This window comes from Ipomoea triloba, chromosome 3, assembly GCF_003576645.1.
Source record: "Ipomoea triloba cultivar NCNSP0323 chromosome 3, ASM357664v1".
Lineage (NCBI taxonomy): Eukaryota > Viridiplantae > Streptophyta > Magnoliopsida > Solanales > Convolvulaceae > Ipomoea > Ipomoea triloba.
Window position 1 is genome coordinate 17101961 of NC_044918.1, and position 22029 is coordinate 17123989.

The 22029-nt window shown below is 36.6% G+C and overlaps 4 protein-coding genes and 1 non-coding gene across 7 annotated transcripts; 2 read left to right on the forward strand and 3 right to left on the reverse strand.

Moving 5' to 3' along the window:
* The first annotated feature begins 3121 nt into the window (after positions 1 to 3121).
* On the forward strand, positions 3122 to 5160 carry LOC116012710 (F-box/LRR-repeat protein At4g29420). Its single transcript, XM_031252353.1, has 2 exons — positions 3122 to 3592; positions 3853 to 5160. The coding sequence occupies exons 1-2, from the start codon at positions 3142 to 3144 to the stop codon at positions 4743 to 4745; spliced, it is 1344 nt and encodes a 447-aa protein (XP_031108213.1). The 5' UTR covers positions 3122 to 3141; the 3' UTR covers positions 4746 to 5160.
* A 99-nt stretch (positions 5161 to 5259) lies between these two features.
* TRNAP-UGG lies at positions 5260 to 5331 on the reverse strand. The gene has a single exon. It is a non-coding gene; the product is annotated as a tRNA-Pro (tRNA).
* Positions 5332 to 5470: 139 nt separating this feature from the next.
* On the forward strand, positions 5471 to 9316 carry LOC116012709 (histone acetyltransferase type B catalytic subunit). The gene is made up of 10 exons (XM_031252352.1): positions 5471 to 5622; positions 5741 to 5782; positions 6072 to 6184; positions 6387 to 6455; positions 6783 to 6821; positions 7190 to 7266; positions 7500 to 7554; positions 8024 to 8099; positions 8185 to 8345; positions 8499 to 9316. Exons 1-10 carry the CDS (start codon positions 5541 to 5543, stop codon positions 9138 to 9140), a joined length of 1356 nt encoding a protein of 451 aa, XP_031108212.1. The 5' UTR covers positions 5471 to 5540; the 3' UTR covers positions 9141 to 9316.
* LOC116012712 lies at positions 7264 to 11766 on the reverse strand. Of its 2 annotated transcripts, none has more exons than XM_031252354.1 (7): positions 11169 to 11766; positions 10879 to 10964; positions 10601 to 10679; positions 10465 to 10524; positions 10202 to 10323; positions 10028 to 10099; positions 7264 to 7645 (listed from the first exon to the last, which is right to left on the reverse strand). In XM_031252354.1, exons 1-7 carry the CDS (start codon positions 11601 to 11603, stop codon positions 7540 to 7542), a joined length of 960 nt encoding a protein of 319 aa, XP_031108214.1. In that variant the 5' UTR covers positions 11604 to 11766; the 3' UTR covers positions 7264 to 7539. The 2 variants fall into 2 exon arrangements, with proteins under 2 accessions (XP_031108214.1, XP_031108215.1); XM_031252355.1 differs by lacking the exon at positions 7264 to 7645 and adding an exon at positions 9399 to 9792 and having other exon boundaries at positions 11169 to 11756.
* A 221-nt stretch (positions 11767 to 11987) lies between these two features.
* On the reverse strand, positions 11988 to 21694 carry LOC116012708 (zinc protease PQQL-like). Of its 2 annotated transcripts, none has more exons than XM_031252350.1 (21): positions 21354 to 21694; positions 20449 to 20695; positions 20247 to 20372; positions 18601 to 18738; positions 18369 to 18503; positions 18003 to 18260; positions 17796 to 17933; positions 17654 to 17723; positions 17342 to 17555; positions 16796 to 16901; positions 15607 to 15840; positions 15022 to 15186; positions 14790 to 14939; positions 14618 to 14709; positions 14353 to 14434; positions 14158 to 14241; positions 13960 to 14076; positions 13771 to 13881; positions 13498 to 13578; positions 12731 to 12925; positions 11988 to 12582 (listed from the first exon to the last, which is right to left on the reverse strand). In XM_031252350.1, exons 1-21 carry the CDS (start codon positions 21563 to 21565, stop codon positions 12505 to 12507), a joined length of 3033 nt encoding a protein of 1010 aa, XP_031108210.1. In that variant the 5' UTR covers positions 21566 to 21694; the 3' UTR covers positions 11988 to 12504. The 2 variants fall into 2 exon arrangements, with proteins under 2 accessions (XP_031108210.1, XP_031108211.1); XM_031252351.1 differs by having other exon boundaries at positions 20449 to 20690; positions 21354 to 21491.
* Between the last annotated feature and the right edge of the window lie 335 nt (positions 21695 to 22029).

The window sequence follows — 22029 nt, forward strand, 5'->3', positions numbered from 1 at the left end:
TGAGAATTTTCAGTATGATAAAGGAGGCCAAAACCATCATTCTTAGTATAAGTCATTCAGTAATTTTCAAAGTTCACAACATAGTATTCACTAATATTTATAGTACAAGTCATAACAACACTGACAATATTCGACATTCACAAAATAGGCAAAAAACATTGACAAAATGAGGCTTTCATAGTAAGTCAGTCAAAAAGTTTCCACACTGACAATATTCTTCCTTCCACATCGACAATATTCTTCATTGCCTTCCCTTAGTTGCACCACTTGACTTCTTTCTTCCTTGATAGATTACACCCCAGTTGCACCACTTGAGTTCTTTCTTCCTTGATAGACTACACGATGTCCTGATTGTCCAGGCTACATAGTGCAAATCATAATTCAAATTCCAATCAGTATTATATTACAACGTTCATAGTATAATATAAAATATGACATAAATTAAGTTGAAAATAACTTACATTAATTAGTACTGCTCCAGTATGTGGGTTTGTGTAAATACCAAATCCACCACCTCTTCGTTTTTGTTGATTAGAAGGTCTAGAAGATGATGTTGTAGCTGCATTAGCCGATGGTGGACCTCTTGTAGTTGGACAATATTTCTTTGAATGGCCTTCTCTTACATAATGAACATGTGATAATCCTACCTTGCCGTGACAACTTTCCAGCAGGGGGTTCATTAGGCTCACGAGTCCTCTTCTTCTTTGGCCTACCAGTCATGGTTTTAGGTACAGGAGCCAAGATTTCTTTACATGTTGTTCTAGGCCAACTAAGTTCTCCATTTAAAGGTTGAATAGTTTGGCTATAGATCATTTTGTAGACTTCTTTGGAGTAGCACTCATCAATGAAGTCTTCAGGGTTCTTACTTTTATCAAAAATGGCACAACAAGCATGAGGACATGGTATACCAGTTAGATCCCAACTTCTACATGAACACCTTCTTGCTTCCAATTTGATAAAGCAGCAAATTACAGACTAATATATTAGCAGGTTACAGACTGATTCAAAACAAATTACCCAAAAAAAAGATCAGTAATAATAATAAAACAGATTACAGAGATTACATATTGATTACTATTAAAAAAACATATATTACATGTTGACTACAAACAGATTACAAAAAAAAAAAAGAAATAATAATAATAAAAAGATTAACAGAGATTACATACAGATTGCATACTGACTATAGATTACATACCACAAATTAAACTACAAACCACAAACAGATTACAAACAGACTATCCTATTAGTTGCAAAAGAATATATCACAGTAAACAAAACAAATATAAAAACAAAAAACAAAAAAAAAAAAAAAAAAAACAGACACACTACACATATTACAGACCAGATACTACAATTTGACTATAAAATAGATTACAGATTACAAACAAAAAAGAAAATTATAAACAGAAAAACATTTTATGAGCCAATTATAAAATTGCCTTTTTGGTCTGAAATTATTGTCCATGAGTAACTGTTGGTGATTCCCAAATCCTGAATCAACAGCTTTAAAAACCACATCCAAGACTCTTTGTTCTCTATCTCAACAATTGCCCATGCAATTGGATACATTTGGTTATCAGCATCTCTCCCTATAGCAGCTAGAATCCACCCTTAAGTAAAATTCTCAAAGATAAATTACATGCTTCACAAATATATGATCTGAACATAATAAAATATGGAAATTTGATTGAACAGCAAAAGAGCATATATAGTTCTTGAAAGTATAACACAAAATAACTTGCTCCCATTACTACATTAATTTTTTTCATACAACATTATAATACCAATTCCAACAACATTTACCATCAACATATACTAATTTTCCACACTAACTAACATAAATTAAAGATCTTACAACATAGGACAAATTTAGATTATTACTCTTTTTTTGCCCAAAGCATAGCAACATTGCTAATAAAACCACACCTATCACAACTATAGAAGTAAGCATCTTGGACCAATTTTCCTTAGCACCTTGAGTAGAATTACCTGTTGACATCTTAACTCTCTCCCATTCTCTTTGGACAGATGAGATATCATCTCTTAGTTGTTGAATAATACAACTCAAATCTCTTAATGCATGTTGACGCATAATCAATGACCAGGATTTCTTGAATTTGAGCATTCATCATAATATCATCAATAAATACCAAAAATCCACAACCATTTTCCTGTTACATAATTGACATATAACACAAATTAATTTTTAAAAATGCCGCATATGAATTAATTCCATACCCAATTGACTTTTATATCAATAATTGTAATCTAACCTTCCATTGTTGACAACCAAAGAATTTTCGGCCACTATCACGAGCTATGCATAACGGAGATTTCAACCCACATTTGCAATACAAAGCAGGCTCATATTGCAAGTTGACATTACGCCTAGTGAAGTTAGATGAAGATGGAGAAAATGATCTGGAATTTGACGAAGACATTGTTGAAGAATCTACCCACGTCTTTCCCTAGTGTGGTATGGAGGTTTGACAATCTGAAATTTTGACGATGAAGTTCCGTCCTTTCCTAGGGTTCAGAGTGGCGATGAAGAAGGATGAAGATGGAGAAGACGATCGCAATCTGTCTCTCTTTTCGTAAGAATTGTTGTGCTTTATAAACTAATTTATTAGGTTTAGATATAGATATTAATATATTTATTAAATAAGGAACAAAAATATTTTAAAAAGCCACATGGCAGCCAAGTTGGCAAAGTGACCGGTAACATACCTGTGAAACTGGGTAATTAGAAAAATTGTAATGTATTGGTTGATTCAGGGACTTAATTGCAGTTTTTTTGAGTTCAGTGGTCCAATTACAATTTTGTGTGCACTTCAATGACATATTTGACCCTTATTCCTTCTAAAATTCTTACAAAAATACTAATAGGGATGGCCTTATGATTTATGAAATATACAATGATGTCAAAATAACTCCGTATACATGATGTCCTAAGAAAGTAAGAAATATACAATGATGTCAAAATAACTCCGTATTTTTAAACGTAAAGGGTTAAATCGGTAACTTGAAACACCTGTCTTTTGACCGAACAAACCAACATCATCCACATATCGTCGGACCAACGTATAAAATCCAGTAGATTTCACATTTCCCACGCGTCTCCCCCAACCAAGAGAGAGCATGGACGACCTTCCTCCACCGTTACTCCTCGAAATCCTGACTCGACTCACCGACCCGGCCGACCTCGCTCGCTGCAGAATCGCTTCCAAAACCCTCAACTCCACCTCCAGGGACCTCCAATCCGTCTGTCTCCTCTGCTCATTCGACCGCTACGCCAAGTACCGCTCCTCCCTCACTCGCTCCTCCGTCACTCCCTTCAAACAGATCTTCCGCCGCCTCCTCTCCGAATTGCGAACCGTCAAGTCCGTATCGATCGGCGTCGAGAAGCCGCTCCGTACGGCGTCGTATGACGATGTCGAAGACGAGGAGGATTTGTACTTGACGGACGTGAATTTTGTGGAGGATTGGTTGCCTAGGGTGTCTCAGAGCTTGATATCCGTTTCGATTTCGGATTTTTGGGTTCAGTCATGTTGGCGGAGATCCACTGTGCTTGCTGTCATTTCTTCTCACTGTGAGCCCCTTGATCACATGATTATTCAATATTTGGACTAATAATAGGAAATTTTGACCACATGATCTATGTTTTGTTGTCAATGCTAAGGATTGGAAGTGTAGCTTTGTTCTGAATTGGCTCCTAAGTCCTAGCTGAGCTTATACATGTTTTTCGACAACATTATTGAAGCTATTTGGTTGCTTTTGTATGTCTTATTTTGTGATGATTATAGGTTAAGACTTAGATCATTGCTGAAAGGTTGTTTTATGTATATGCAGGTTATAATCTTGTTGATTTAGAGATTAAGAATGCCTGGTTGTCAGTGAATGGTTTAAAACCAATGCCTAAGCTCACAAGTTTGACACTTGAGTATGTTAGATTGGATGATGAAAACCTTGAGAACATTTCTGGGTGTTTCCCCTGTTTACAAGTTCTTAATCTGATAGGGGTTGGGGGGCTTAAAGACCCCAGGGTTCATCTCTTGGACCTAAGGAGTTGTTATTGGACGGTGTCTAATGCTCCAAACTCTGTGGCGGTAGTTGCTCCGAAACTTGTGAAACTCAAACTCACTTGTGTAAGGCCGAAGGTACTTGTCATTGATGCCCCCTTGTTGGCTGAAATGCATTTCTGTATTCTGAAGAAATCTGACTACTTAAAAGTTGAAGAGTTCATTAAGTTGGAAACCCTTCATCTTGAATCCATGGAACTTGGCGACCTGCTCTGCACATTTCCGCTTGCAAAGACAATTAGGAGTTTGACGTTGGACAAGATAAACTGGGTGGAACCTGTTGGAACAGGTATTTGTCTTGGGTCGTTGTCCAGAAATTGCCCAAATGTTACAACTCTGACTTTGGCCGCTGGAGTTTGGTCCGAATTGGAGAGGCACCTCTGCCCCGAATGTTTGGAAGTTAGGACTAATATGTGGGGGTTGAAAGACATCACTGCATATCTAGTGCTAAATAATATTGATAGTACGCTATCATTCATCAAAACAGTCTTGGAGAGTTGCCCTAATCTGTCGGACATAGCACTATTGATCCACCGTGATGTTGTCTCCAGCGTCTCCTGTAACCTAATTTCAAAGTGTGCAGCCTACTGCCCGGGGATTAGATGGAGATGGGGGATGTGGAAAGAAGGAACAAAAGACGCTTGGATTTCCCATAGCCTATAATAAGTTAATCGTCTCTTCAGTCTGCTCAAAAGTAGCTTCTTGGTAGGCAACAGCAACACTGTCAATTAGTTCTCACCGGCTTTAGCTTTTTTTCGCCCCATTGGATGATCAATTTCTGCTTTTAGCCAGAACCATGGCTTTATAAATTATACCAACCATCTTCGAATATGTTGTTAGGCTTTTACATCGCGGCCTTCTTGAATCATGCCTCTTCTCTACAGCGAAGAAGAAGCCAACAAGCCCTCCAGATTTTATAGTCATGTACATATTTGTTCAAAATTCAAATACAAGTTGTCTCATAGGAAAATGTTATATCCTCTTGTTATTTTCCATTCTCAAAACATATGAAGCAATACCATATGTTGTGCTTCATGTCATATTATGTTTCGAATGTATGAATGTATTTATTCCAATCGTTCCACTGGCTCACTCAAGTTGAATACAGCAGAGAGTATATTACTGCAGCGGGAAAAGTAAAAACTGCAAAATTATGTGGAAAATTTCTGGCTAAAATGGGGCGTTCCGAGAATCGAACTCGGGACCTCTCGCACCCAAAGCGAGAATCATACCACTAGACCAAACACCCTTGATGTCTACTGTAGATTAATTAATATTCAAATTGGTTGTCTTAAGCCCAAGAAATAGATATATGGGCCAGGCCCAATAAATATAGAGAGGTGATTCAGGCCCAAATGGGGCGGGCGAACCCACAGTTATATATGTATCCATTTGCCTTCATTTCCCGCGCCTCTGAACATTTTTTTCCCGCTCCGACTAAAACCCTAACGGAGAGAGATGGGGACGAAGAACCAGTCATCTTCCTCATCCAAATCAACCTCCGAACCTAAGAAACGACGTCGAATTGCATTCATAACCGGTGAGTCACTCAGCTACAATTGACTTTGCTTAGCTCCATTTCCTTTCCCTCCGGCGTTTTGTTGCTTGCTGTTCTCTCTCTTCACTCTGACCTTTTTGTTCACATTTCTTCTGCGCAGATGATGGAGTTGAACCTATGGACTGCATCGAGATATATTTGGGTACGAATTCGTAGTTAATCAGTACCAATTTATAGTTTTTGAGGTTTTATTACAATTTTGAATGCAAAAATATGTTTATTTGTATTTTGGGTACTCAGACACTAGTAATTTTGTTCCATTTTTTCCTACACCGTGAGGAACTATGAGAAGGATTCTCATTGTTTCGAGTAGTGAACCTAGGATCTGTTTGTTCAAGCAGTTAATTGAAAATTCACTGAATCATACTAGTGGTCCTTAACTCTCTATGCTTGTTTACTTTCTTCTTTTTTTTTTTTGGATTGATTCTTAGTTTCTAAACGAGAGGAAGTGGGCTCTCCAGATAGTTTCCTTCTTGATCCGATTGACATGGATCATTTTTTTGATGAAGGTCGCCGAAAATTTTATGGTTACAAGGGCTTGAAGGTAATTATTTCTTGTTTTGGCTCCTGAAATCCTTCTGCTGGTTTTTTTTTTTTGGTCTTCTTCATCTTTTGGTTATCAGGGGAGTGGGAGGGAGCTCCTCTTGGTTTGTCACTTGGGATTGAACTCAATGTCACATTGTATAATATTCCCTGCCTTTAATATTTCATGTTTTCCCACTAAATTTGTGTAATGAATTATGCAGATTAAAGTCTGGGTTAATGTGATATCTTTTCATGCATATGCTGATATTTCTTTTGAGAGTTCTTCAGATGTAAGTATTTCTTCTCCTATTTATTGGCATCTGGAAATCCACTCTGAAAGGGAAGAACTATTTGGGCCCAAGTCCATTGTGTTTCAAGAATGGAACTGGGGAAATTATTCCTTTGATTTTAACTGGCAACTGAATTACTAAATTAAACAATCCTAATCTTTAGTAAATAAAGCACTTGTATGTCAGCTGCACATTATTGTCTATGTTTCATCACCCTTGCACTTTTCATAATAATTACAAGAGGCAAACACTGATTTTTCCATACATGAGGTGGTGTTCCTAAGGCTATTTCTAATTGTAGTCTTTCATTGATTCTTTTTTCACAAGGGAGGCAGAGGGATCACAGATCTGAAGTCTGCTCTTCAGGTAAATTTAGAAAAAAACTGGTTTAACTTTTTTGCTATGCTATCTCTTTATTTATTTTTGCTTGAAACCAATAGTATACATCAAATTACAACTCAATGAATATCTCAGTATCTCCAATACAATTGATGAATATGCCACTACAATAATTTACAACAACTGAATACAGCACCCAAAAAAAATTGAATTAATTTCCCTACAAATGAAGGACTCAAACAAAACCTCACTAGGATGGCTTCAGTTGTGGTTTGAACCCCTGACCATTTTGTCAAGGTTCTAGCCTCAGTTTTTATTTTTAAATTTAAAAAAAAAATTGGGGTTATGTGCCTATGTTATCAACATTCAGAATTTAATGGTGATGTATCTTGCAGTGTATTTTTGCAGAGAACCTTGTTGAAGAAAAAGAAGTGTTCCTTCAGACCTTCTCAACTGAAAGGCATTACATTAAGTAAGTCTTAGTAACTTAGGACAATAGAAAGAAGAGTTCACTTGAACATTTTTCAAAATTAAAAACAGAACTGTTTTGAGAAACCAAATTCATTACTGATCGTCCAGCTTTTCATTGTTTTTCCTTTTCAATGTGTACTGCAATCACTGGATGTGATCCTTTGTTGGGATGTTCATTCATTAGTGTTTTTCTTTCTCAATACAACTAATTTTCTGACTTATGCGCGTATGCAGATCTGTTGTCTCAAATGCAGAATTGTTGCAACACGAAACTTCAACTGAACATAAGGTTGAGGTGCCTTCTCTTCATTGTTTTTGCGTAATAAGGAATAGAAATGAGTATAGTCACCTCTTTGGGTTTTGTTCTGTAGTACATTTTCCTGCCAAATATTAAAAAAAAAAAAATCTTAAAATGCAGATTCTTCCCTTATACTGATGTATAGCATAAAATTAAGTTAAAGCTGCAAAGTGTCAACTAGGATGATTGCATAAAATTATTATGTATAGCATGAGCCTAAAGAGAGCTACAAGAATGTAATTATGTAAAGCTTGTGCTTTATGTGGGTGCTTTATTTATTTAATCTTGCTTTTTGTAGACAGTATTACAGTAGCAAAGGCCAAGAGGGCTCCTAGAATTTTTTTTTAAAAAATCACTCTTTTGGTCTGTATAGATGTTTGAAAGAAAGCTCAAAATGCTGTGTTTGCATCCTAGAGGTTGTTAGTTTTGAGATTTACATTTGTCTTTTATGCTGGTTCAGGTATTTCGCATTGTTGGAGAACCTTTGGGACTCCTGTACTGTCGGTTGGTGCCACTTGTACTTCTCTTAGTTGATGGTAATTGATGCTTGCTTTGCTTTAATCTCTAATTAGAGAATCCTAAGGTCCAGTTTCAGTTTACTAAGCCATGATTGTGAAACAGGTAGCAACCCTATTGATGTTACTGATCCAAGCTGGGAAATATATCTTTTGGTCGAGAAGTGTTCCGATTCTCAAGAGGATGAACATCTTCAGATGCTTGGTTTTGCAGCTGTTTATAGGTTTCATCGTTATCCTGACAGTGCACGCATGCGACTTGGGCAGGTATCTAGCAAATAGAAAAAGAAGTTCATTTTCTTAAACTTAACCCAAAAACAAACAGAAAATGAAGTAGAGGCTTTTTGGCTCAATTAGATATGCATTTTGGTATATTGACAATTATCATTCTAGCATTTAACAAATGCTTATTGTTGGCAGATACTGGTGTTACCCCAATACCAACGCAAGGGCCATGGCAACTGCCTTGTCAAGGTGCTAAACAATGTTGCTATACGTGAAAATGTTTATGACCTGACTGTTGAAGAGCCAGAGGACTCCCTTCAACATGTTAGAACTTGCATTGATGTTGAGCGCTTGCTGGCATTTGATCCAATTAAGAGTGCGCTAGAGTCAGATGTCTTGCGATTGAAGCAAGAAAATCCTTCAAAAAGGAGTGTTGGTGATGTACGTAGATTTTGTCCACCAGCAAGTGTTGTTGAGGATGTTAGGAAAACTTTGAAAATCAACAAGAAACAATTGCTGCAGTGCTGGGAGGTTCTCGTCTATCTCCGCTTGGATCCAATTGAAAAATATATGGAGGGGTATAGAGCCATCATTGCAGATAAAGTAAAAGCCGATGTCATAGGAAAAGATTCTGAAGTTGGTGGAAAGCGTGTGGTTGATGTTCCAACGGAGCACGACCAGGAGATGTCATTTGTGATGTTCAAATATGATGATGGTTTAAGTTGTAGGAAGGATGATGAAAAGCAAGCGAATGTGGAAGAGCAACTACAGAAACTAGTGGATGAAAGGATGAAACAGATCAAGTTAATTGCAGACAAGGTTTCTGCTCAACCTTGAGTATATGTGAACAGGAAGGATTATTATCTGCCTGCTTTAACCAAAGTTGCTCTTAGCTGTTGGAAACTGTGCTTGTTTTAGTCAAACTAACATACCTTAGCATTTGGTTGTAAGAGATTAAACTGGGTTGGTTGGGTTTCTTGCCCTTTTAGTGAACCTATTGATTGGTATGCAAAGTCTCATTTGCACTGTTCTGTAATACATGCATGCCTAATACTATGATTACAGAAACAACTTAAATGGTACCCCAGACACAAATTCTTAGCTAACACTGAACACTCAGGTGTTTTAAAATATTCTACTTTTCAAGTATAGTCATGTTACAACAGTGAAAAGATCATAACGTTCTAGTTCATGAAATTGGGTAGACTATCTCTCTAGGACATAACTCTGTAATTCTTGAACCGGTTGTGTGCTTGCAGTGGCATCTCTCGAAACAAACGGGACTTTATAATAACCGGCAGCACACCCCAAGCTAGACACTCTGCACGATGCCATTCTCCACTAGTCATCTGCTCATCTGCTTAGCATGGACATTCTATGATAAGGCTAAATCTTGTGTACATTGTAGCCCAAATCCTCCGATTTCAAGTTCTCTTTCCACCCCTCAAATTCAGATCCACCAAATACTACTTGCTTAATTCCTATATAGCTGATCAGATAAACAGAACAAGTGTGTGTTACATATTAAAGATGTGCTCATCTGCATATCGGGCAAAAGCAATGATACACAAATCGAGGGCTCATTTAGACCAGTTACAAACTGCCATTAAAAATATAAGAGTAGGCAATCAAGTGTTTCTAGTATCTATTCACTTATTCAGGGGGTTGGGGGAGGAGGAAAATGAACAAAGATTTACTTCAGGGAAAGAGAGTCAGAAGCTTACTCAGAACTTATCTGTGTCAATGCATTGATTAGTATATCCAAGAGTAGTGGTTCACTCGTCCCAATATCGACCCTATTAAACCAAATCTAATTAATAAGCAACTAGTGCCATATTATATCTCTAAACACTATTAAGATCCCTTGATAGCAATTATTTATAAAGCAGAGGCATTACCAAATGCGAGCTAAGTTATCTTGAATCTCAAGATCACCTATGTTATAAAATGTGCTTGGTGTTACATTTGCCCCTTGAATTGCATCATAACTTGGTCTTTTGTCCATAGGCGACTGTGACAACTGCAAGGAAGAGTTTGAATTCACACAAGTCAATAAACTACTCGACCTATAAAAACATGACCCTTTTAGTGATTCATTAATCTTTTCTTCCCTTTTTCCTGCTAAAGAAATGAACTAAATGTGCAATTTGAGGAACTTTACTTGCATATTCATTGAATTACATCCACCAAGACGTCCAACAATATGCCAAGACCGAATTGTCTGTGACATAACCAAGTCAACAAGTCAGTCGAAATCCATTTGCATACGCACCAAAAGTGAAGCACAAATTACTTACATTACAAATCAAGGACACATCTTTCTCCAATGGGGAATTGTAGAATTCAAACCATATATACGAGTTTGAAAAATCAAACCTAGCAATGCACAAGACAGAGTAAGTCATTGAAAGGATATACTTACAACAATGTAGCATAAAAGGGAACAGTCATGTTATTATTGACATGATTTTAACAAATATTATGTACTCGGATCATTTCATGAAGTATTCTTTCTCACAAATATACGAACTTTGTGTTTGTGCACCCACCCAGGATAGCAAGTCTGTAAACTTACTTGTTGAACGTCACTTTCATGGGTATTCCAGAACCAGTCTTGGTTTGCAAAATTTTGTTCCTTTTCTTTCTAAACCTGTCATCAATCTGATATGATGCATGTAAAGTAAAGGAATATATGAGCATTGACAAAAGGAACAGCTAATTATCAAACAAAACCATGAAAGTTATTGTAATCTTTTTTATATTGAAAAACATCAATACTCTCTATTCAAAGTAATTAAAATCTGACCCAATCAAAATCAAAATCCAAATGAAAATAGAGAATCAAAATCCAAGTGTAACACTTACTTTGGACTTAGCTTTTTGAGGGTTATCAACACAGCTGCCAAGTATATCGGCAAACTCAGGGTCTCTATCATAATCCTTTTCATCTCCTTTCCCTCTTAAGCCACCAAAACCCTCATCCTCATCCTCTTCCTCGTCTTCTATCCCTCCAAACCCCCTGAATCCACCAAAGCCTTCCTCCTCGTTCTCTTCCTCATTTTCGTCGCCAAAGATGTTGCTTTCTTCCAATTGGGTTTGGGAATTCTTGGTTTCTGATCTCCGGGTGTTGCTTGCGTTGGTAATATGAGAACATGGGTTTAGTTGAAAATGAGTTCGAATTGGAAATGAAAAGCGTAGAAATGGTTGGGCGGCATTGGGTTGAGCAAAATATGTGGAGTGTGAAGTAGGTGGTAGTTGAAAAGGGGAAGTGGAGGATTGAAGAAGAACAAGGCTAAACATGGGTGCCGCTCCGCTCGGTACTTGATATTTGATAAGCAGGCGTGGCTTGGTTGCCGTTTAGCCTTCAGCGAACAGAGAAGAGAAGACTCACGTCGGAGTTCTCTTCGGCTGGGTTTTGACTTTTGAGGACCGTTTAACCGATAAACGCAAACCCTACTATTCCGTAATCATTAAACACCAAAATCTCCTCATTTAAACGATTTTGTTCACGTAACAATCATATTAGGACTAGAGAATGTTTTGGGAAAAAAAAAAAAAAAAAACTTGATTGATAAGTGTTGTAGAAATAAAATAACTTGATTTTTTGTCCATTTCTATCCATATAAAAAATAAAATGAAGGCGCAATCAATCACCACACCAAAATTTATCATGAGCACTTTCAGTGAAGTATATTTGAACACCTCATTTATGAAGGCGCAATCAATCCCCATTTGTTCAAATCTTTATATTTGATTCTAGTTGTTAAAGCCCATTGTTATTTTCGTCTACATGTGATAAAATCTTATACCTACACTAGAATAATAATAATAATAATAATAATAAATGCATAATCAGCAATCATGAGATGTGTGATGACCACCACCACCACATAAAGCCCTGACAGACAGGTTAGAAACTATAGGAGAAGCTGGTGTTCAGATGAGGATGAGGATTACGCTAATCAACTGCTAGCCCACACCCACACTAACAATCTGCACAACCAATCAATTCTATGGTACAACAATTGAGGAGGCTGAGGCTGAGGCTGAGGCTGATGCTGATTATTTGAAGCAATGAGGCTGGCTACTAACTGCACCCTGGTACTTCTAGTGCTACTATGATTCTGATTTTGAAGGGTTGGTTCAATGGATTCTTCTTCACTGCCCTCCTTCCTTCCTAATCAATCATCCTCTGTCCAGACTATGATTTCAGGCTGCTCCGCGAATATCTCCACAGAGTGAGAAGCAAAACTGCTACACCAGCTGTGCCCGCCAAAATCTGAAATGGGACAGTATTCAAACATAATAAATGTAATATGTACTGTGGAAAGAGCCTAATGCACTCATGCGCCTAACCAAGGTCACTAGTACTATGTTTTGACACTGAAAAATTACTGAATCATAATCATAAACTAGACAGGACTAACCTTTGCATCTGTACAATACCGTTTTGGGGCAGAACACACAAATGACTTTAGTCTTTTCATACGAGATGCTTGGGGCATCAAAATTACCACAGTATACTGCTTCTTGCAAGGAAATGGTAAGATTCTTTGCAATGCCATTTGGGCTGTCAGTGGAGTCAATAGTTTTCTAACTTTGGAACGTGCCTCGTCCTGCACCTGCATCAGAGTGTCAAGAAATTATTATGACTCTGCCCACTAAAAGGATATTCTTTTCCTTGTTGGCTTACACATTTGCAGTTACTGGAAAGGTTCACAGAATAACTATAACTCTTCATCACCCCCTGGGGGGAGTAAAGGGTCTAATACAAGTCAGAAACTATGAACTCCAACACATATGCCTAATAGGCAGATTTCCCTACTCTTTTTTTTTTTTTTTTTGATGATAGAAGAACTGAATGACATCCTCTTTTTGCAAAGGGTGGGCAAGAGGGGTTCAGGAGGGGAATATACACAGAGAAGACACTCCTAAAATAACTATGTAACACCAAAAAAAAAAAAAAAAAAAAACCAAAAAAAAATACCCAAGTCTAATGAATATTTATAAATCAAACACTGCATTTAAGGTGGAAGTCTAATGAAGGTTGGGGAAAAAGAGGAACTCAGCTGTGCTTAGACCTAAAAACAAAAACTTTTTTTTTACTATGTACATGAATTGACTACATTCAAGTAGAATTGAAAACTTTAAATTGAAATGCGAGGAAACAACTTTACATATGAATGAGACAAACCTTAAAAGAATCACCAACATCACCAGAATAGATCCGTGACTGGTAGCTGCGCAATATCCTATCCAGCCAATAACAATTCTCCTGAAATAGTACAAATGCATCAGCACTATCAAAGAGATTGATGTGGAATTAATTTTAAAACTATACAGATACTTGGTTAACTGGGAGCACCTTCAAACTACTAATTTAAACCTTCAAATGTAACAAGTCTTCACAAAATGTGTCCTGCAGTGAAATATACTCAAATTACAAATAGCTTGTTGTGAACATTACCTGCAATCCATTTTCATGTGCCCTCTGCTCAATTTCTAGCACAGTTGAAACATCCTCATCAGAGGGTCCATCCTCTTGAAGCCGCAATATCTCATCTAATGCGAGGTCAACCTTTTCAAGAAAGAAAAATGTAACATAAGGAATTACCAGACATAATTGAAATAACAAATATAAGATGGGGAAACTGACCAATGTTGATGAAATATCTGGATCACAAGAAAAGTTGATGCCAATATCACCGCGAATATTGCCAACTCTCGAAGGTTTATTGCCACCAAGAAACACAGAAACTCCAGCATTGTATATCTATGAAAAATATGGATCACAAGAATTAGTATATTATAGAGAAACCAATTAAAGGAAAGGATGGAGAAGATGAGAATGCACCTGGCCATATTTAAAACGTAGAACTTGTACTATCTTAGTTTCCAGAAGCTTGCTAAGAAAGCCAACAAAATGAACATCTTCCATCTAGTAGCATAAAATGAAGCAGTATATAATTAAGAACTCTTATAAAAATAAAACAAAGTTCATTTAAATACAGCAGGTATTTACTTAAAAACAAACAAATACACTTCATACCATGTTTTCACTTTTAAGCTCAACAGGAAAGCATAGTTGGACTGAACACTGTGCTTCCACCATAGGGCTATGAACAACTTCTCTACAAGCACATGAAACTTGTTAAATGAGTCAGTGCGATCAAGATGAACAGACACTTCATCACATAATAATGCAAAGATATATCTTAGTTCATGCAGAGATGAATATGAACCCAAGATATTTTTTTTTTCATACTTAGCAATCCAACTACAGACAAAAACTGCAAATTTATACTGAAACCCACCTAATTATGGTTGAAGGAAATTTAAATGGTAAGCCTTTAAGATCATCACGGTTGAAATGCAGGATGGGTTCAGAAGGCCTTGGAATTCCACCCTGCATAAATAATTGGAATTCAAAATATAGACTGTTCAATATTCTAGGGCTTAAAAACTTTGGGAAGTCATATGGCTTACCAAATATTCTAATATTAGTGGAAAAGCAGTGGCAGGGTCAATATTCCCGACAATCACAACAGTGAATGTTGAGGGGTCCTTGAAACAATTATTGAAATATTCGCATGCTTTATATGGATTGACTTTTTGAAGATCCCTTATCCTAATTGGCTGCACAAGAAAATTCAATGAAATGATAAATTAGCTAAGCATATAACTAAAATGAAAAGACAGGCAAGGGGATTAGACTTACCCTGAAGAAATAGGAGTTCCCATAATTGAGCTCCCGTACACGGTTTGCAAATGCAGTGTAAGGATCTCTCTCCTGAGCATGTATAGCTTCTTCTGCCATTTGCATCACTATATTGACATCCTCTTCCCCTGGTTCCACGTTTGTGGTGAAGAGTTGATATACGAGCTGGGGTAGGGGGAATGCCATGTTGCAGAAAGCAGGCAGGTTAACATCACAAACAAGAGCAAATTTTTGGATGACCAACAACTAAAAAGAAATTGAGAAATTCTAGGTGGCTGCACTTTGATTGAAGTATTGAACAACAATTAAAACTCAATCAATTTCATTATATTTATTATACTGCAGATATGATTCAAGTAGCTTAATCTGTGCATCATAATACGGAATGAAATGAATAAAGTTTGATCCAAGACTCCGCAGGGACCACAACCTTTCTACAAAACAACATTATTCCGCATTACAAGGTTTTATTCTTAGAGCAACCAGCCAGTTCACACCATTCCAAGTTGTAAAAACACATGCTTGAGGTGCATCCATTAGACAGCATATGAACTTTTTTCTTTGGTAATTTTACAAAGGGCAAACCTGTAAGGCAGTTTCTAAATCCGAAGGTGAACAATCGCCTGAAAAAGATCTCATATATGCTCCAAGCTTTGTACCAACTTCAGCTCGTTTTCCAGCAAGCATATCCATAAGAACAGAAGGTCGATAGCCAAAAACACCAATTTCCCCAGCAATGGTTGAGCCCATTGAACATGAAAAGTATTCGCTTTCTGGAAGTTCAGACAAACCCCCATATGAAAACCCTGTGAATAAAACCTATTTAAACAAGATGTTAATAGAAATAAAAAGCATCTCATCAAATCACAAGTGCAAAGACAAAAAAGTATGTTTGATCTTCCCTCAAAGAAAATTGCAATACAAACAATAAAAAGACAATCGTGGTAACTGATACCACTCTTGGAGATAAAAACTACAAAAATAATGTGAAAATGTATGTTGTCTGAGATGGTTAATCAATCATCCATTTTCTGGCCAACTACTCAAACCTAGGGAAGAACTGGCTCTCAATCAACTTTCAGTAGGACAGGAGGTTCATGCCTCAAGGCCCCAACAACCCACAAGAAAAATGAATTTAACACAATAAACCAATTCTGATTCAGTTGTGTTGAATTTGAAAGATCCAAAGGCCTGGCGGGTGGAGAACAACCACTCGCCAGTTAGGCGGAAGCAGAGATAAAGAATCAAGGAATGAGAAAATATATATATTGTACGAAAGTGAATAGAAGGTTTTTAAATCTGTTTTAGAAAGGGGAATACACAGCCCTATAAATACATGCTAGAAGACTTCTAAGAAGGAAATAAGTTTCAATATGACTACTTAAATCCCTATAAATCTCCAAGTTGCCTAATATATATAGGTTCCATATTACTTGTACATACCATAACAAGTTGATACATACAAACCAACAAATTCTTGAGGAATTCTGGATGGAAATTTTAGGAACCTTAGAAACTTTGTAAGATACAATTCAATTTATTATATATAAGTTTTCATCTAAACCCCTTTCTGATACAGCTATCAATCCCTACAAGAATAGTAACTTCCAGACTTTGCACTTTTGCAGGCTTGTAATCCTCGTCAAAATTCTACAATGGATGCTATCAAGGGAAGGAAAAGCATTAAGAGTTCAAAAGACATGGACATTTCAAGGGTACTGGAATGCAACGAAATATCAAAACTAATAGAACACGGTGCCTAGGAATTTCATACCTGGTCATCAAGAAAGTTGGTACATTTATAACAGACACGCATGCCATTTGATAAATCAAACTCAAAGGCCCCAACATTCTGATGTTCAAACTGCTGCATAATCCACCTGAACAAGAATATAGGATATAAAGTGAGCACCAAGGCACATAAAGTGGTTGTGAAATTAACCACAATTTAACCTCTTTGCATAGGAATATAGGATATATCCCAAGCATCTTGAATGCATTATAACTGTAAAGTTCAAGTTTGATTTTCAAGAAATACAGGCAGTGGCCCGACCAAGAAAATCACATATACAAAAGGTGGACATGGTGTAAGTGATATATTTGGAATCCTTACAGCTCCCAGAAAAAACACTAATTCACAAAAATCACCCTCGTGAGTCGTGGACAATGACTTACCTGGCTGTTTCATAAAAATGAAAAGGCATGACCACACAATAATCATTACACACAGCAACAACAAATTGTCACAATGTTAATCCTTCGAGACGAGACTGCTTTTAATATCCGACGCAAAAGATTTATCTAAAAAGATGTGACTTACCCTGGACTTGGTTTTACAGAGACAATTTCTTCCGGAATATTTTCTTCATCCCAAGGAGGAATGCTTTGCTCTTGTTCAAATGTATTGATTTTCAAAACAACAGATCTCAGATCATCAACTGTGGCAGTTGCTCGGGGCTCAATTGTTTTAATTACACAGCTAGATGATGTCCCAAACCTTTCTGAGTATTTAGACACCTCAGATGCAGATATATCTAACCACAAGAAAAGTTCAAGCAGGTTATACCTATTCTCCCTGTCTAAAAGAGCCTAAGGGCAGATTTTTTGAAAGATCATAATAGTGGATACTCACGAGGTAAAAGAGTTTTCTGAAGTTGTGCCTCATACTCAATCCCAATAACAGGTTCGTTACGGAGAAAATGCTGAAAATAAAGAAGTCAGCAATTAAAGCTAAGCAGAGTCCTACAACAGAAAGAGAAAGCAAGTATATGCACCTGCAAATACTCGTCTCTTAAGCTTGTCGATTGCATCTGATCCCTCTCCAAGTAGGCAGATTCAATCTCTGACATCAGCAAAGCACGAACAACAGATATTTCACGCTCAGAAAATCCATGCAGTCGTACCCTAGCAACCTGAAATCCAAGTTATTAGAAAAGACATAAAGGAAAAAAATCATAATATCAGGATAGAGAAAAGCACACCTCAGTCAGCATTGACTCTAAAGCCTCAACAGTACCCTTCTCTTTACAGGATGAAGTCATAATGTAGGCCTTCACTGGACGCACAAGACAATCTGCTGCAGCAGAGCAAGAATAATAAGGTGGATCCTTCTTACGAGATATTTTAAAAAATCTCTGGTTTAAGGCATGGAAAAACATGGATTCTGCAAGCAAATCACGATAATCCTTCACTGTTTTAAGCTCATCCACGGGCATTTTGCAGCTAATCATCACAGCAGACTGTCAAAAGACAACCCAAAAGTAAAATTTCCTACTAGAAAAATAATGCGAAACATAAAAACATAATATATCTGACAAGATTGATGAAGAATAGAATAAAATACTAACTCCAGCTGCCTCAGATTCCACAAAGCATGAAAATCGTGGCTCTTCATGTGATGGAACCAGATAGTATGGTATAGGAGGTGGGTCAGGTGGAGATGTTTTATATCCAAAGTGGGCCTTTATCAACTCAACAACACTCTGCCATAAAGAGAGGAAGAGAGCTAAAAAAACACATCATGAAGTACAAAGCTAATTCCTTTATAAACATAAAAGAAATCTGTGTCGTTATCCCGACCTGTGTATCAGGAAAATCCCCTACGGCAATCACAGCCATATTCCGCAGATGATACCATTTTTTATAGAATTGTTTCACAATCTGAGGAGAAACAGTCCTGATCACCTTTTCCAGTCCAATGGGCAGCCGCTCAGCATACTGCAAGTGAAGGAGTTCATACCCACATCAAAAAGGCATTCCAAGTAAAAGAACATCATTCACAGTGCACCAAATAAAAGCTAGAAGACCCAGTTTCCAAAAACCAGAATTCAAGTGCTCTTGGCAATTAATAAAGTTAAATTAAAGCAAACTGATTACTGATGTATTCTATCCATTATCTATAGTATCAAACCAAATCACAACATGTTGGAAAATTTATAGAGAAACTAATATTCATTATTTATGTGCATGTGATCTAACATTCGTGTATTTATTTGGAGTCGTAGAGTGTATAAATAATCACATCTAATGTTAGATGATGGATAAGATTATTAATCATGAGGTAATTATTTTTTCACGATTAAGCTTGCGAAATTATAAATGAATTGATTTTGCTGAATAAATTGGTAAACTATTTAGCGCCGGAATATTGGAGTAATTGAAATGCTGACATTTATAGCATTTGATGTACGATATATGTGTATATGTATGTACAAATAATTATTCCATGCTAATAAAAGTCCAATTCGGACATGAAGAATTTGAAAAAATCAAATTTGAGTTGTTTAAAGTTGGAGGCTGAACAATTGAAACTTGAAAAAGGATAATTCTTATCTAATAAAAGCATTCAAAATTTCAATTTCAAATGCTTTGTAATTTCCATTCTTTTGCCTATAAATAGGCAAAGGTACATGCATGTATGTACGAAGGTAATACGGCAAAATGGCAGCAAGTGAGGAAATGAAAGAAGTAAATTATTTTCCTTATTTCCTTAATAGGAAATTGTTAAAAGGAAATTATTTTCTATTTCCTAATTTTTCTGGGTTCGTTCTAATTGAAGTCTATGTACTTCTTTGTAGAATACACATTGGCAAATATCTTCTCGTATTTACCCTTGTGATTGAATTTGTCAAGCAACCAAATTCGATTGTTACACCTACGTTGTATCTCAAAAGTTCTTTTATATGTTTATCATGTTGCTATGGTAAAGGATTGATAAGAAACTTTTAGGAAAGTGAACCTAGTTCATGCCTTGAAAGTGTTATCCAATTTTTATCCTCTTAATCCTTGTTCTTGCCAGAGCGAATTATCCAACATAACATAATCTAGTCTAGTTGAATATCTGAATAAGGATCCCCTTCTAAGTTCTTATGTTAGTAGACATGAACTTTTCTGAGTCAACACCAAGAACAAAATTATAAAGAAATGATAGATCAAACAAAAGGAGGTAAATATACTTTATCCTTCAATTTAATCCTTCTTATACTCTTTAACACCAGACCTATAAGCACAGTATAGTTAGAAAGATATTATGGTTCTAACAAAGAAGATAGTTACCAAACAATGAGATTCCCTAAAAGTAATTGAAAAGGATAATGGGACCAGCTATATTCTTCATTGTGCTATGACTCTTAGACAAGATGTACAGTACATATCCATAAATTTTGATTTAGATGGCCAGATGAGATGAAAAGTAGGAATTCAATCAATTAAACCAAAACTGTTACCTTTGAACCTTCCATCATCAGGACCCAGTGTGCATCCTGCATCCGTCCATTGGCATTCCTGCTTCCTCTATACTCTTCCATTACAGCCCCTCTTTCCTTTTCCAAGTCATGTTCTGATGCTCGGACCTGAATGAAAATGAGTGGGATTATGAAACATGATATGATCTCAAAGATTATAAAACAAAAGAACAACTATAAACACCTCTGAGCTGAATTCTGCCAAGATGGAAATTGCCTGAGACAATAATTCGGGCTTGTCAATAGGAACAAAGAGCTCATAAACAGTTTCATCAGCAGATGTGACTGCATTCTGGCAGGCACCAAATTCCGCCCCGATACTTTCAAGAAACTTAACAATATCATGATTTGTGTATTTCTCAGTGGCACTAAAAGCAAGATGTTCTACTATATGAGCAACCCCACGCTCTTCCTCCTCTTCTAGAACTGAGCTGCCATGAATTGAACTGAACTTGATTAGCAAACCAGTATATCTAATATAATTATGAAAGCATGCATGGTCCAAATAAGCAAATACTACACGCAAAGAAAATGTAAAACCAATGAAAGGTCCCCGAAATTCTACTTGTTTCACAGAACGAACTGAATTGAAAATGGAGTTGCTGTTTGAAAGAAACCTTGATCTTTGAACAATTGGAATCTCAGGGAAGCAAATTTAAAATCATCAATAATATAGTTGCATTCATCACACAGCTTAAATGATACAGGAGCAGGACTTATGGAATATAATAATAACTCCCTAAAAGTAAGACCTCTCATAAGTTTGACATCAAAAGTTGTATTTCCAATTAAAATCATTCATAATTTGCAAACGATCATGATAGTAAACTGATATTCAGAAGGACATTATCATTTATCAATTTCTTCCTTTTCTCAAACATATTACGGAGCATTAGAGTAGTTAATCACCTATTCTGCGGCAGTTGGTGAGAATAATCACGCAATCAAAAATTAAGGAACAGTGATACTCAATTTTGAGAAAAACAGAAGTGATAAATAAAACACAGCTACAGTGCGGATGCATAAATAAATACTCAGTAGCACTTAAAACAGTAGAAGAAATGGAATCAGGAGGCAAAGTGAATATACCCAGCTCGGACGGCGAGTGCGAGAGCAGCTCTCATTTTGGGCTTGGAATTGGATCGAACATAGTAAGTGAGACCATTGTCGAGGCGGCCGTAGTCGACTCCGTACGGCGTCTGCGACAAGGCCTCCTCCATGTTCACATTCACCAGTTTCAATGAACGGAACCGGTGTTTCTTCGGCAGCATCTGCGACGATTCCGCCGGTAACAAATCCATCCTCGCCTCCTCTTCTCTCCAAGTCACAACTTCCGCAGCGAATTTTGATTATTTTTACTTCAGTGCGCTTATATATAATATTACTCCATATAGTAAAAAAATTATTATTTTATTTGGTAATAATGTACCCCCGTATTAGATACTTGGAATATGAGAAATGTATTCCCAGTTGGGGAATTATCAATTACGTTATGCACTGCATCTACTATCCTCCCATCATTTTTATATAGTCTGTCGTGGTTGGTCAAAGATGATTCGTTGTATATATGAGTCCCATGGCTAAATTTGATGGTTACTAAGTTAATTATTAGATAGACTTAGTTTCAAATCTAAATAAGTGTCTGCAATCAAGAAATAGTATGTTATAGTATCATAAAAATATAAATTAATTAATTAGAGTATTATTGCACTTTGGAAGAGATTGAACTTCTATTTGAATTTTTTTTATCAAAATAATCTGCATC

Bases quoted from the DNA above. Each gene is read 5' to 3' on its own strand.
- LOC116012710 (XM_031252353.1), top strand. From the start codon at position 3,142: ATGGACGACCTTCCTCCACCGTTACTCCTCGAAATCCTGACTCGACTC. The intron at 3,593-3,852 runs GTGAGCCCCTTG...ATGTATATGCAG, and splicing joins TGCTGTCATTTCTTCTCACT to GTTATAATCTTGTTGATTTA.
- LOC116012709 (XM_031252352.1), top strand. From the start codon at position 5,541: ATGGGGACGAAGAACCAGTCATCTTCCTCATCCAAATCAACCTCCGAA. The intron at 6,456-6,782 runs GTAAGTATTTCT...TTTTTTCACAAG, and splicing joins CTTTTGAGAGTTCTTCAGAT to GGAGGCAGAGGGATCACAGA. The intron at 6,822-7,189 runs GTAAATTTAGAA...TGTATCTTGCAG, and splicing joins ATCTGAAGTCTGCTCTTCAG to TGTATTTTTGCAGAGAACCT.
- LOC116012712 (XM_031252354.1), bottom strand. From the start codon at position 11,603: ATGTTTAGCCTTGTTCTTCTTCAATCCTCCACTTCCCCTTTTCAACTA. The intron at 10,680-10,878 runs GTAAGTTTACAG...GTGCATTGCTAG, and splicing joins ATGAAAGTGACGTTCAACAA to GTTTGATTTTTCAAACTCGT. The intron at 10,100-10,201 runs GTAATGCCTCTG...TTGGTTTAATAG, and splicing joins GATAACTTAGCTCGCATTTG to GGTCGATATTGGGACGAGTG.
- LOC116012708 (XM_031252350.1), bottom strand. From the start codon at position 21,565: ATGGATTTGTTACCGGCGGAATCGTCGCAGATGCTGCCGAAGAAACAC. The intron at 20,373-20,448 runs GTGTTTATAGTT...ATTTTCATTCAG, and splicing joins TGGCAGAATTCAGCTCAGAG to GTCCGAGCATCAGAACATGA. The intron at 17,724-17,795 runs GTGCATATACTT...CTTTATTTTCAG, and splicing joins TAAGAGACGAGTATTTGCAG to CATTTTCTCCGTAACGAACC.